The sequence below is a fragment of the Ixodes scapularis genome, unplaced genomic scaffold, assembly GCF_016920785.2.
Source record: "Ixodes scapularis isolate PalLabHiFi unplaced genomic scaffold, ASM1692078v2 PGA_scaffold13__105_contigs__length_92229423, whole genome shotgun sequence".
NCBI lineage: Eukaryota > Metazoa > Arthropoda > Arachnida > Ixodida > Ixodidae > Ixodes > Ixodes scapularis.
The window spans coordinates 71414036-71429131 of NW_024609839.1; the positions used below are offsets into that span (position 1 = coordinate 71414036).

Here is a 15096-nt window from a genome sequence, read left to right on the forward strand (position 1 = left end):
TGCCTCAACGACACAGGTGATGACATGGTCCAAATGACTGCATCAGTATCCGAAAAGTAATTCTGGGCAGGGCTTGAAGTTCTCTGTCTGCGCACCATTATTAAATTGGGCGGAAAAACGCGAACATTAATGTAATAATATCTAAAAAAATTATTACCTTCTTGCAAAATCTTTAAATTGATTTGTACTCCAACGGTAATTATCTCAAGACTGCAGTTCCACCATGACCCCTGAAATAAATAACAAAAAGTTAATTAACAAATTTGAGTTAATTAGTCAACTTAGGTTGACGATTATTCCCTCATATAATGTCCACCGAGCCTGATAAATACACGGTGAAGACGGCACTCGTCTAACTCTAATCTACTTAGAAATAAAATAAAAAAAAAACTTGTCTGAATCAAAGTCAACCACCTTGTATGTTGGTTAGTCAAGACTTATGAACTATTCAGCGTCGTTATGAGGATGTTCACCGCTAAGCTGACAGTGAGGTGGAAGCTACGCCCTCGTTGGGCCAGTGCTGCAACTGCCTTCCGCCACCTGATCACGGTTTCCGGCCATACCCACGTGAAAATTGCGTGGCTGGATGATGAAATGGAGGTGGTTCATTTGTCCGGCGATCACGTGGCTCCAACCACATTGTCAGCTTAAGGGCTGTTTACACTCCGTCGTTTACGTCGACGAACGCACGCATCCGATCGCGCTGGTCGACGCTGGCTGCGAACGGGGGTAACGCCATTCCAATATTTACAAGTCCTCAGTCCAGCGTGCGAATGTTCGTCGCTTCGGAAAGCGAGCAAATTACGCGCCCTACGCACGAACACTGAAGAAGAGAACCGGCCAGGAGCCCTGGCCGGTTTTTTAACTAGAAACCTGGCCGGTTTTTAACTAGAATTAAGGGTGACCTAATGTGTGTGCTTTATATGATGATATGCTATAGACGCACGCACCGGCAGCCGTTCCCGATCGATACAGCTCCGTCAAATGTACGGAAAGAGGCGGATCCAGTAAAACATCTAAACTATACTTCGTCGGCCAGAAATTTTCAACTGGGGTGTCCCAGCTTATAAACGATAGTCGTGCACGGTGAAAATGCAAATGAATCCTGATCCTTTTTGTATGGGCTCCGTGAAGCACTATAATTTCAAACACGTACATCGCATAATTTAGGCATCGTCCACTCTTCCGCTCTCTTCGGTGTCAGTTACTCGAGTCAACGTGAAAGTCTACTATGATAACACACTTGCAATCTGTCAGAAAGAGGTCGCCGTGAAATATCGAGTGCATAGATTTCATCCGAGCATCACGGCGGAATCACCGAAGTCGTTTGGCTCGACCCCGGTGAACTTGCCAAGCATCTATTTTCTACGGACGCGACATTCAGATTTTCTTTTTTGTTTTTTCGTCGATATTTGTGTGACATTTTGAAGAAAACAAAAATTGTGGTGGCTTAGCTCGGCTATGCCAGGATATACGTAGCGTGAGCTTTTGCGTACAAAATCAGAGGCGCTATCAAGCAGTTCCCGTGCAGCGTCAGCCTAAACTACTGCGCAACGGAGGCACACAGCTGGGCACGCGGCGGCGCCCACGGGTCTGCCGAGGGTATGACGTCACTCCTCTGGAATGCGAAGACCAGCGAGGCGCGCCCGGTGGCGGAGTAGCCCGCGGCGACGGGGCCTCTGCCCCGCCAGCTGTGCGGCGTGCGACGTCACTGCTCCTCGCGCATGCGCAGCACGGAGCACGGCTCGTTATGTGAGCCACGCGAAACTGCTCAACCTCGGCCAGTATAGCTCACGCTACAATAAACGATTTGCACTGGATATCCCCCATCATTTGCTTGTTTTCGAACTGCTAACCAATGCCCCGAATCGCTGTTTTGAAGCTTGACTACATTGCATGGACGAACCACATGGATCGCAGAGCTCTGACCGAGCGTTTGCATGATTGCATGTTTGGGTTTCCCGACCAAGAAGCGGAAATACGGTGTAGAGACGATGCGGTTGCCATGGGGACGCGCCTGCTTGAAGTGAGGCATTCGTCGATGCGTGCTCCGCGTTGGACTGTAAACATGGTCGTTCGACGCTCCTCGGCGCAGCGTGACGTAGCGCAGCGGTCGACAAACGTTGGTCCGCGCCGGCACGCATTGCGTTCGTCAAGGTTGGAATATAAAGAGACCTTTAGGGCGTGAACAGAAAGGATAGACAATTTGTCAGCTTAGGCGGGATCGGAAAGGATAGGCGCTTCACAATTACCAGTGCAGAATGTAACCGTACAAAATGTTTCTACATTGGCCCTGTTGCAAACCTGGACAAGCTTAATAGAAAAGTATCTTCTCTAATTGAATGCGTAAGACTCAAGTGGCGTGATCCGACGTAACCACAACTGCGAGAATCTAGCGGACGATGGGCAAGACTCATATGCGCGGCTGTCCTCAACCCATTTGGTTTCTTACGTGGCCCGTTAAAGTATAGCTGGCGTGGCTTTGTGGTGGCGCGCGCTCGTTCCGCAACCAAGGTACCCGGATCGCATACTCAGAAAACCGCAGTATGTATTTTGTTTTTCTTTTTCAAGAATTTGGTGATATTAACGACCGAAACCCTGCATCATAATAGTGAAGTGGGTGAAATAACGCTTAACTATCGCTGCAAAAAAAGAAAAAAAAATATATATATATATATATATATATATATATATATATATATATATATATATATATATATAAAGGTTGTAGCGTTACGACAACATGACGCATCATCACAGGCCGGATTGCAATGGGTCGCTACCGGCGCCCTTGGCGAATACAGACGTCACTTCTGGGTATAAATTCCGTCCATGTTTTTGCGTCTAGTTTCGGTATCTGAGTCTCCTCACGGTTCCCATCGTGCAAGAGGATAGCGTAAGCAGAATATAGCTGGCTAAAGTATAACAGCATCGATGGCATACTTTGAAGATGAGCAGTGAATATCATAAATTGGAAGAAGTAAGCCAGCCAAGGCCAACGTTTGACGGAAAATTAGTTAGCGGTGTTTAAATAATTAGCTCGCCACTTTGCACTCCTTAATCTGTCGTCCGTTGCGTTGAATAATGTAATCCTAGAAAAATTACATTTCTCCTTCAAGTGTCTTTTCAGGATTAAGATTATTTACAGTACGGTGAAGCGCCCTGTATACTGTATAGCCTTATTTCACTAAAGCTTTAGATTGGAAATAACGAATGGGAAGTACCTGTCACAGACGCATAATAAATATTTAGTTGTTCGTGATTTATATATTTCGTCAATTTTATCCATCAGTTGGTGTTCGCGATCGTTTGGCCATCTTTGGTATTTAGCGCACTTGAATTCAGGACTCTTACTGGAGGATGAGACAGATCATGATAGGCGTCATGTAATTCCGTTGATATTGCAATGCTCAGAGCAACATAGTGCACATCGTGAGATAAAAGGGATAATAAATCGAATATTTTGTGTATCTGTGTCTTGCATGTATATAGAGATTCGTCTACGGGAGTTCACTGAACAACGGCAGGTTATATTTTAATAGCTTAAATATCTTGAAGTAAAGCTTACCTTGATACCTGACAAGTTGCTTCACACCCACGCCTTGTTAAGTAGTTATTTGCGTTTCCCTCGCAACCCTTATACAAGAAAAGTCTGCACATGCCACTTTTAGTATCGTGGTAATACCGGAAGAAAAGCTGCTTGCGTTGTCCCAGACAGTCGCGGCCTTCATTTTTAGGGAGTTTGCATTCGTCTAAGTGCCCTCCTGTGTAGAAAAGTAACATTGTTTATTACGCAGCGTAGAAAATGTCACACACCGTTAATTCTCCTTAAGAGGCGTCCTACAGACACGGTGAAACCATGCGATCAGATTACAGGTAGAGTTCAATTGCGCCGAGGCGTTGACTATTTGTGTATCTTAAACACGTTACACGTTAGCAAGGCAGATTAGAGCAGAGTATCAACGATCGCCTTAATACAAAGAAACGCAAAATGTTTCGGGGTTCTACGTTTCCTATTTTTTACACAATTATACAACAAAAAAACAATTACGTTAGCAACATTAGAAACTACCGAAACTATCCATTGGCGCCGTTAGCGCTCTCGTGTCGGACTAGCGTCCATAGATTTCAGCGTGTTTCCGACATCTCGATCGGGGTGGCGTGGTTTACGAGCCGCGTTTACAATGCGAGCTCCGACGAGACGACGAAAGCGTCGATGGCGTCTCGGCGTCTCCGCCCTATTTCATCCTCGCCACGCGAGAAGGCAATACCTGGCGACCGATCTGCGAAGGCGTCCGCTTTTAAATAGTAAATGCTCTTCGTATTTATAGTTGCTCCCTCTCTTAAATCTTTAGGCTCTCTAGGTTGGGAGCTGAACTGGTGGTGCGCCCTCGTATCGCGTGCTTTAATGCCCGAGCGCGTTCTCGGGCGTCTGGAGGCGGTCTGTAGCTTTTCATCTTTCTTTAGTCTTCGTTTTTGAATGCTGCTGGATTTCAACCACGCATCGTAAAAGGTTATAATATGACCTAGCAGTTCTCTATCTGAACATCTAAACATAGTCAATTCAATGCCGATAGTTAAAATATACTAAAAAAGGCATAGTTTGAACGCTTAGATTTCAAAGCTGTACTGATATGGCTACCACAGTGATCGGAGATCTGCCTCGCACGATTCGCGGTAGTATCTTTGATCTGTTATTCGCTCTCGGAGAAAAACGGATACATTATTAAATATCCCTTTCAAGAATCAGAGGAGAAATATTACCGATGTTTGAATAAGCAGGAGTTGTAGATGTTTACACATGTTTCTCATAAAGTGGTAACTGTGTTTTTTCCTCTCGAATATGCCCAATAATTATTTAAATTTTGGTATTTACCGTAAGGACACGTTTCCATGCATTCTTTTTTATTCTCGAAGTTGTTTCCATTTTTTTCGAGAGATGTTGTGCTAATGCAACGTTGCTCTTCACGACTGAAATGCCATACGCTTCCCGCACTTTCAAGGGGTTTTCCTTCGCTGCTTGGCTGATAACACACGGTGTCTGCAATATTAGAAGGAACATTTCACTTCATTAAGGTATATTTACCGAATATTTTTTAATTGTTTTCGTCTATGCCCCCGTTTTTTTGTTTGTTCACTTTTGTATTATATTTACTTGGATAGCTTGTATTCGGTAGTTAACCGGAATCTAAAACATGCTCATCAATGATCATCGGAAGGTCCTCACGCAACACATATGTTATATCATTTATGTTTAGTCTTTCTGGTTTGCACGAATGACGATCAGTGGGAGGACACGTGAATCACTTCAGGCACGGTGCGTAACACGCGTCTCTGAGGGCGCGTTACCGCGTCTTAAAAAAAAAAAAAAGCTGGTTCCTCGATTTTTCGGGAAAGAACCGCAGAATCATGGTACATTCAGTATGCGTGATTGGTTTAACCGGCGATGAACGAGGTACAAAAACGATGGGCGACCTGAGAAGGAAACTTTGGCGCTGTTTTATTGACTCGACCTGACTGCAGCGTCGACTGCGTTCGCACTTAGAGTGAAACGAAGTATTAGGGCCGGGGTGGTTCGGTGGCGCCCTCTTATGATCTCTCCTCATGACGTTACGACCAAACTGTTCCTCGCCGTGACCTTACAAGATGTAGTCCTGTAAGGTCACGGCGGTATCTGTAACAATAGCAGTCCTGTCTTTATGTGTGCCCCTTCGTCATTGTTCAGTTTGCGCTATGTATTTTATTAAAGACAAGTGTGAACCAACTACAACGATCAAAAGTCGTGTTATAACAATGGAGTCATCACATTCTTAAGTTGACGTCGTGAAAGTTTACACTTAAACGTTGCGGTGATTTTTGTTGCTGAAATAAAAATTAGTCCAGATAAAGACGTCACATTGAACGTTCGGCCAATTGCGAATTGCGACCACAGAGATGTTTTTGTTCGCACACGTCGCTAATAGCTAGCCGTGCGAGCCACCTAGGGTACGTCGACCTGTCGCAAATAAATATTATTATCAATTTATAAAGTATAGAATTGTCTGGGAACTTTGACCTTTCTGGCACGCAATTAGCTATGAATGCGAGTGCGATCATATCAGCATATTTGCCCTTTTTGTTTGGCAGCAAACTCAGTGGCGCCATCTATTGTGTAGCCCACGCTAACTTTCGGTTCACGCATCTCTCCTAATTTTTTACTTATCATTCCTTTATCGTGAGTGGAAATTATATCGGACAGTGCTGTAAGGTGTGCCATTTCCTGAAGGTAGCGAAGTATATTTGATTTCGCAAATACTGCTAAACCCGGTCGTCTAGTTCGGAACCGGAAGTGGTTGGGGGCTACTTGCGCGCTGGCACCATTACGCTTCAACTCACGCGAGAAAGAGCGAATAGCGAAGCACACGCAAAAAGACACACACGCGCGCACGTACGCACTCACGCACGAGGCACTCAGGCACTGCCACTCATTCGCGCGAACACACACGCGCGCGCACGCGCACAGCACGCGCAGACATAGACAGTTTCCACCAATATGAAAGACCCACTCGAAGACGGTGGCTGGTGAGTGTGCGGTACGCATTACCGACAATTCTGTATTGGTCCGAGGAGAGAAGAATCCGAAAAGAAAATAGCCAAACTGCATCAGCCCTCACGGACGAATATCCATCCTTTCACTCGCCGGGATATGGAAATGCCACAAGCGCGATCAGCGCTCCCACCAGCCGCCGTCTCTGCCACGCCCTCCGATTAGATGTTTTTTTATTGGTGGAGACTGTGCGCGAGTCGATATGTTCCTAAAAGGTTGCCGAAGACACGGGTGCGTGCATAAAAGGCTCAATCGTATTTTACGTTTGCTGCAGGCCGCTTGGCATTCCCTCTGTGTTTCAAAATCGGCGAGTGCAAAGGCGCAGCCGGTGGCCGAAACGCATGTCTTGGTGAAGGGACTCAGATGCCACGTAGTTGTTATTTCAGCGCCAGCGCGGCACGAAGTGTATGGTCTTGGCATAGTGCAGAACTCATCTGGAGGAAGATAGACAATGTGAATGCCCAGAAGAAAAAAAATGAAATCCGTTTACAACTCCCTATAACGCCGAATTAGAGCGCAGCTCTTGAGGAGGAGGAGGGGAAGGTACGTAGAGCGGGCTATGCCCCTCCTCCTCTCCGGCTCGCCCCCATTTAGGGGAAAATTTTCTGCTAGAGTGAGCGGAAAAAATGTCCCGCAAATATAGCGGAGAAAATTTTCCGCTGAATTTAAAGGGGAAATTTCCCCGTTAAATCTAGCGGAGAAAATTTTCTGCTAAATTTAGCGGAAAAAATTCGCCGCAAATATAGCGGGAAAACCTTTCCGCTAGATTTAGCGCGGAAATTTTTCCGCTCCATATAGCGGGGAAATTTTTTCACTAAATTTAGCTGGCAAAATTTTCCGCTTGATTTAGCGGGGAATATTTTCCGACAGATTTAGCGGGGAAAATTTTCTGCTAGATTTGATGGGGAAATTTTTCCGGTAAATTTAGCGGGGAAAACTTTCCGCTGCATTTAACGGAGAAATCTACCCATTATGCACTGCGCGGTTACGCCGACGCCGCTCAAGCTGGAAACGGGCGCTAAGAGCAAAACGAACACAAATCTCAAGTATTTTGTTAGGTCCGGATAGCAGTTTTCGCCACTGGTGTGAAGGCCCATATTATTGGAAACGCCCGCGTCATTCATTAGTCGACATGAAAAACGAAAAACATCCGCGCACTCCTGACTCGGCTGCACCTGCATGCACCATTTGTAAATATTGAAAATAACCTCCTGCCCTCCTAGCGTCTCGTATCCAGCGGTCGACAACGTCTAACACAATGTTCAATTTGCTTATAACCTTGATTATTTACACCAAGACTCACATATTAGCGACTAGTTTGTGCGTTGCAGGTTGAATTTTACAACAAGATGTTAAATCGGCATAAATATATCGGGCATTAGTCAACATGCCTATTAAAAATACGTCGTTTGGGAATGTAATAAACGTTATATAATACAAATATTCAAATAAACAAAATATCAAACTTTATGTTTTTTTACCTTTGCGTAGGAAATTGGCCAAGACTTGTTCTTTTAGTTTAAACGAGGATTGGAATTGGAAAACTTGGATAAAGATTTTATGGCAGTTGAAAAAAGGAGCGTAGAGTCTTAAAACTAAATAAGTATTTGACTAAAACAGAAACCTTATAGAGACATGAGAGGGGCAGTCAACATTTCGTTAAGGCTTTGCTTCTTGTCGAAAATTCCTGTGTCACTTCTTTTCGCTTCTACAGCCTTCATGTTTTATACATATATGAATATGAAAAACAAAATCTAGAAGGTTTGGAAGCTGGAAAAAATCGCAGTTAATATTAAATTGAAAAAAATTCCACTTTAATTTCTAATATATATTAAATAAATGCATGAATAGAGAGCGCTGTGGTGCTCGTCGATACGATTAATAATAGCGTAGCCTTACGATGGCACTAGTCTCACTGGCTATCAAATTGTCAACAGTAAGCGCTGGCAGAAAAAGGTAAGTTCTTTCGAGTGCTTCTTTTTGAGAAATATTAAGTTTTACTTGTTTTAATCCGAAAGAATTAACTATCCCATGGAGCGAACCGACGTTATCAAATTTTGAAGCTGCGCCAAACGGTACCTAAAATCCCCTGTTCCAATGAAGCGAAGCCTGTCGTCCGTAGCCGCGATTTGATGAATAGGCTCCCATTGGCTGGCGCGCGTCATAGTTTCAAGGAACGAGGCTCCCATTGGCTGCTGCGTGGCGTAGTTCCAAGGATCGCCACCACGCAGGGAAGCCTTCTCCGTGGCGGCGCAGCGCCCCTGCCGCCGGTGAGACGGAGTGGCTGGCCGGAGAACCAACACCACCAAGAGAGAAGGCTTCCGCACCCGTCATCAGAGTCAGATTGATCGAGGCGTGAGATTTGGACACGAGTGCTGTGGTCACTGTTCGTCTGGGGCTCATGTCCATTTAGCGCGTCGAATGTCGGGCTCGGGCCCAGTAGCCGAGTTAGCGCGGTCCGACCTGATGACGTTTCATGAAACGGGAGGAGTCCATGCGAAAGGCCTCCTGTCTAGGTGGTTTTGGCAAAGCCTGCGCAGGCAAACTCCGGAGAGGCTGCACGGCCGAGCTCAGCGGGGCGCGGCCACTTTACAAGAGCGCGCGCTCGGCCGTCGGCCGCCACCTCGGCAGTAGCGAAACGTGGCCGTCCACGCCAGTACGCCGGGGACGAGCTAAGGGAGCGGAAAAACTACATTCATGCTTTCGCATTCACAACTCATAAAAAATAAATGCTTGCGGAGTTTTCTTAATTTTTTATTATTATTAGTATTTTCACAGTGAGTTTTAGGGAGTGAATTTTTTCGAATAGTAATTTAAACAGTCAAAAGCGTTAAATGTTTTCGTGCAGTCAGTTAGGGGAATCATGGTCAGTAGATTCTTTAGTAAGTTTTTTTAAGCCTTGGTTTTTAAAAAAAAAATTTCTTGTCTCTGTTTGTTTACGCTTGAGCGTTGCAAGGGCAGTTAACGTTAGTTCATTTTATCACGTCTTAAAGGCACGGAAAAATTTGTGTTCGCCCAGTTTACTATATGCCGTTATTTCAGTCCACCTTTTGAAAAAAAATAGGTTCGTTAGATGTTTAAGGCTCACATATTGCCACTCTTTAATGTTCTAGGGTGAAGTATTATTTTTAGAATATGATATGTACCAATCGGGCAGGTTCGCTTGCATTGTTTTTTAGTGTCGAAGATATTCTTAGTGCCAGCTGGGCCACAAACATAAGCGGGTAGGCATTTCTTCAGGTATATGTTGAAAGTAAACTTGAGTGTAGGCTCACTGCAATCAACTGGCTTAGGCGGAGCATCGTTGCACACATCATGAAGAACGTCGTAAGAACCTGCGTACGAAAACGTTGACGGGTGTATGAGTGCAAGTGTATACGTGAAATCAATAGACGATCTTATGAACGATCACTCTTGCGCATACGTAGTTTGTTCGCATTTTTTTTCTTGGGAAATATTGACGAATAGATTTGAAATCGATGCATTCCTTGTCATGAAAGCAACAGAAAGCAAGAAACCGTTACACTGTCAAGGTAACTACATATATCACTAATTGGTTGTATCTCATTAAGCCTCACGGCTTTTATTGGAGCTCCTCGTCAACGCTTGGCGACATCAATTAACAAGACTTACTCGATCTTTCTAGAGGTTTCACATTTTCATGACACTATTGTGTCATAAAAGTGTGAAACCTCTAGAAAGCTCAAGTTAGCCTTGTTAATTGATGTCGCCAACGTACGCACTCCAGTGCGTACGTTCAACTGTTGTCCATGGTGCCAAAAGAAAAGCATGTGTTTCCCAGTGTTACATATATATGGCCGCAAAGACAGCAAATGTACCTAAAGCCTGTGTTACCAGAGTAGTCTTTTCAATGTCACACCAGAAAGGCATAATTTGGCCAGGACTTAAGCAAATGGTGCTCTAATAAAATGCGCACGCGACTTATTGTTGACAGAGCATTCGCGATCTGCGGAAAGAACTTAAGAATGACCACCCACAAAATTTGTTCCTTTCAAAAACCCGATTCGTGCAGGAACAACATGCACCAAAACATACTCATGGGATGTGGGAGGCAAATACGAATGTAGCGTATTACATGGACGAAAGGGAACGGCTATGATTGGACATATCAGAAGGATGGAGAGGTACAATTGTATAGTTGGTCGAAGCTCTTTCTGAGAGTATGTCACGTTCGTGGAAATATGAACCTTGTTTTAGGTCGATCGTGTTTCTCAACTAAACCCAATTTCTGCACTCGTTATTCGTTAGCACCTTATCGATTTCGGCAGATGATCCACCAGAGGCCTCGCGAAGAGGCAGACGCACACGGACTTATTTGACGTGAGCTTATCTGCTTTCATCCAGATAACGAGTATATGCATGTGCGGCTCAAAGAAAGAAAAAAAAATACGACGCGATAAATTCAACTATACTAGGGCCTCTGCGCCGATCAAAGCTACTGAGCTCAAAGGAAAGAGGCAGGATATTTGACCTATTCGTCAGCAAGGGCACACATCCTGCCACAGAAACGACACGAACTCTATCGCCCTAAAAGCTGGTTCACACCTTTGCGTTTGAGTGGATCGACTGCGTTGCAACCGTTTTTGCGCCCGCTTACGACGAGGGAACGTATAGACGCCACTTATCGAAAAGCCTTGAAACGTTTTGGATCTGCGCATCTATTACAATTTTTTTTTCACCCGGAGACCTTGAAATGATTTTGACCATATTACAGAGGTTATTCCTTATAGGCAGGGACGGGCAAAATACATGCAAATATCTATCGAAATACAAATACAAAATACTTAGTCAAAAATGTATTTAATTACAAGTCTAATTACATTTCCAAAAAAGCATTTAAGTACAAGACACAAATACAACCCAATGTATTTGGTCTCCTCCGAATACTTTTCGAAATACATTCCTCAAATTTGCGTCAGCGACTTCAGGGCCCCTGGAACGGGTTTTTAGGTGCCTCATTTTAATTTTGCATCGCACACTCGGGAGTTAGCGTGCGAGGCTCTAGTTACGTAATAGAAATATAATCACAAAAAAAATGTAATCAGCTTGGACGTAATAGGCGAAAAAAGTACAGAGCTTCAAACAGGTTTTTGTGTCGATTACATTTTGGCATAGACCAACAAAGTATCTAGACGACCAAGACGCAGCACTAGCTAGAGAATGTTTTAGTGTTTTAACTCGCACCAGTTACGAAAATCTGGACGACCCGGCATTTAGAACGTTCCAGGCAAAAATATGGATGAAAGTCAGGCTGGAAAGCATCACAAGTTGTCACAGGCACTTATTTAGCCAGTCTGCCTGTGAACGTCGATTTCGTCACTATTCTTGCCCTGGACTATCACCGTGATAACAAAGTCACTAAACACTTGTGCTTGATTGAGAAACACTGCATTCGGTGCAGAACGTAGTTTTTGTCCTGCTATGGACAGTGACAATAAATTTGAGGGATGTATTTTCGCCCACAAAATTGTATTTAATTACAATTGTAGCTGAAATACCCACGTTTTGGTATTTAAATACACACGTCAAATACATTACCCAATTTGTAATTAAATACAAATGCAAAATACACAAAGTATTTGGAACACGTATTTTAAATACTTGTATTTGAAATACTGCCCATCCCTGCTTATAAGTAACAAGTTGATTTGATCTCGCAAAGGCAGCAGGCCTTCAGTCTAGTTATACCTCATGGGAAATGCTCTAGGGCTACATGATGGCGCAAATGTGCCAGCCAGTCCTTTGGTCTTAGGCGGTTATATGCTTTTCATACGCTGTTGATCACACTCCAACGGAAACGTCTGGAACAGCCTCATTGCAAACACGTAAAAGTATTAAATTCACCGAGCATTCATATGCAGAAATTCTGCCTCGGTCAGCTTACGTCGGCAAAGGATTTACATGTGCCAAATCCAGTGATGTGATTTCTGCATCATTTGTGCCAACCTGCGCCGGAATATTTACCCTGGTACATCTTGCTATGATTCGCCAAAAATGTGATGAATTTAGCCAACATTGCGCCAAAATGTAATTTCGCTTTATGTTTTACTGAATATACATAAGAGCTCAGGCCCTGCTACACGGCCGGATCGTTCCGCTAGTCTTCTGGGAATTTTGAGAACTTTTGGTTATCGCCTCAAACAGTGTACTACTCGATTTGATCTCTGTGTCTGACGCTGACAGCACTCGGAGGTCTCGGAATATTTATAATTTTCGTGATTTGTTCTGGCATGTTAGTTAGCTTCGTTGAGTGGGGTTCTTGCCGCGCTTTCGTGCGTTGCAGTGAGACGAAGACTGTAGTGTAGGTATCGCGACAGTGCGTAATTTCTTTCGCCGCAGCACACCTTCGTACCAAAGGGAAATCACTCCTCTATAGCAGTATGCCGCACAGGCACCTAAGCGTCGAATGTATTAAAACTGAGATCCGTGAGTTCCTTAGCAAGTCTACCTCTCGGTAAAAAATAAGACTGGCTGGCATATATGATAGTATACAGAAAGATTTTACAGCGAAGCTGTATGTGGGGGAAGGGAGGGGGGGGGGGGGGGGGGGTCTCGTAGGTTAAATTTGCTCGTGTCGGCGCCCACACGAAAAAAAAGAAAAAGCTTGAGCGATCGTGGCGAAAAGTGCATATTACTCATAAAACAAACAACACAACATTCGTTTAAGTAAAGAACAAGCACCAAATAAGCATTTGAACCACATATTTGATGATAAGGCGCTCCTGATAACAATGTGAAGCACGTAGCGCTCACCGTAAACGTTTCCTGTAAAGATTACAGTTGCGGAAGCTGCAGCGGCGACAGCACCTTGCGACGTGGGGAGTGACGTCTCTAGCCTTTCATATATGTAAAAAAAGTTTTGGTACTATTCTAAGCAGTGAGAGAGTGCAGGCGAGCTGGTAATTAATCGACATCTTGTAAACCCATCTTAGGATGTACATGATGTCCTTTTGGTACAGTGCATTTACTTTTTTTGTGTGTCAACCATTTGGTATAGTGCAGTGGCCGATCGCAGAGCCGTATAGAGAAAGTATGGCCAATGGGAGGAGCGGGCAGAGCCAGGGCGTGTTCCAGACGCAGAAAAAGGGCTTGACATGCTCTTTTGGCCAACCAGATGCCAAGAAGAATCTGCTAGAAGCGGTAGCGAGAAACACCATTACTAAGTGCGTAAGAGTTAAATAGAGTAACTCTTTCTGGTTGAAAATATAGCCACGTGCAGTTTGGATTATGATCACGCAAAACGATGTAAGAATTGAATGTGCCGCTCAATCTCTGTTTTGCTCTTACTCCGAATGTCGCAACCGTATTTACACAGAAGTTAAGAAAGGTTTTGACCTTTTGTGTGGAAAGGGTGGCGACCTTGGGGGAAGGATGCATATAAGAGAGGGTAGCTGAATAAATCTTTAGCTGAGTTGGAGACTCTGTCCACCGTTCTCCCTCCATGGTTGTTGCGTCTAGTTCTCTCGCCCCAGTTTCGGATAATTCACCAAAATGGCTCCACAAGTTATTTTTGGTGCTCCAGATTAAATATTTCGCTGCTCCAAAACGTACTCCAAAACGGCTCAGACGAATCACATCACTGCAAATAAAATACCTCGAGAGTTCCATGAACAGAAGCGTACCCTATTGTTTTTCTTAACAGGAAAGAACATGTGCTAACTAGGAATATCTTGTTAAATAAAAATTGCGCGAATAATTTTTGACAAGTTAAGGGCTTAGTATATATGTATATGCACGGAATGGTTAACATGCGGATACTACTTAGCACAAAGCATTTAATGATCAGTTGGTGAGTGTTAAGGCTTAGAGTTTTGGCGAAACCCCCAGGAACAGAGCTAAGCTCGAAACCATATAATAATTTAAAGCTTAGTTTATTTGTCGTTAGTTTTGTTGTGTTTCTAGTTATAGTAAATAAAAACGTATGCTCACCAAAGCTTTCTGTAAAAACAGCTACAGCCACTGCGAGACGCAGGCATCGAAAGACTTTCTCCATCCTGGATGTTCTTGAAGTATAGAAAAGTCTATGGCCACTTATATAGTCTTGGTTCGCCAACCTTAACTACGACAGCGGTCATTGTACTAGGGTAGAGGAGCGACACTTGAACAAAGAGATTGCGTTGCGTCCAGAACCAAAAAGACAGGACAATGCTAGCCCAGCATTGCTGCACGTATGAGTAAATGTTGAATAACGGTGCGTCAGCCCAAAGTTCGATTCATTTTCTTGGAATGTGTTTGCCATCTTCCAGGAAAACGACGACGTTGACAATAAATGTTTCCGTCAATTTTTAGAGATCAAGAATTATAAACGAAAATATGAGCCTGATTTTAGATATGATTAAATAGAAAGAAGTAAATAAGGCTGTGATAAGTTTAGAAAACATTATAAAATATTATGAACCACGATTTAGTTGTGGAATATTTCAATCTGCCGCAACAAAAGTCAAAGAGTACGTAGTGCAAGACGCCACGCTGTAGACTGAGTTTACCCA

General features: G+C 43.9%; 1 protein-coding gene across 1 annotated transcript; it reads right to left on the minus strand.

The window, feature by feature from the left end:
• Nucleotides 1-3187: 3187 nt before the first annotated feature.
• Nucleotides 3188-14600, minus strand: LOC120842942 (carboxypeptidase inhibitor SmCI-like). The gene is made up of 6 exons (XM_040214174.1): nucleotides 14537-14600; nucleotides 9733-9921; nucleotides 6850-7020; nucleotides 4877-5041; nucleotides 3569-3764; nucleotides 3188-3353 (listed from the first exon to the last, which is right to left on the minus strand). The coding sequence occupies exons 1-6, from the start codon at nucleotides 14598-14600 to the stop codon at nucleotides 3188-3190; spliced, it is 951 nt and encodes a 316-aa protein (XP_040070108.1).
• Between the last annotated feature and the right edge of the window lie 496 nt (nucleotides 14601-15096).

Bases quoted from the DNA above. Each gene is read 5' to 3' on its own strand.
- LOC120842942 (XM_040214174.1), bottom strand. From the start codon at position 14,600: ATGGAGAAAGTCTTTCGATGCCTGCGTCTCGCAGTGGCTGTAGCTGTT. The intron at 9,922-14,536 runs GTGAGCATACGT...TTTCGTACGCAG, and splicing joins TGTTTTTACAGAAAGCTTTG to GTTCTTACGACGTTCTTCAT. The intron at 3,765-4,876 runs GTAAATACCAAA...TTTTCTACACAG, and splicing joins CATGGAAACGTGTCCTTACG to GAGGGCACTTAGACGAATGC.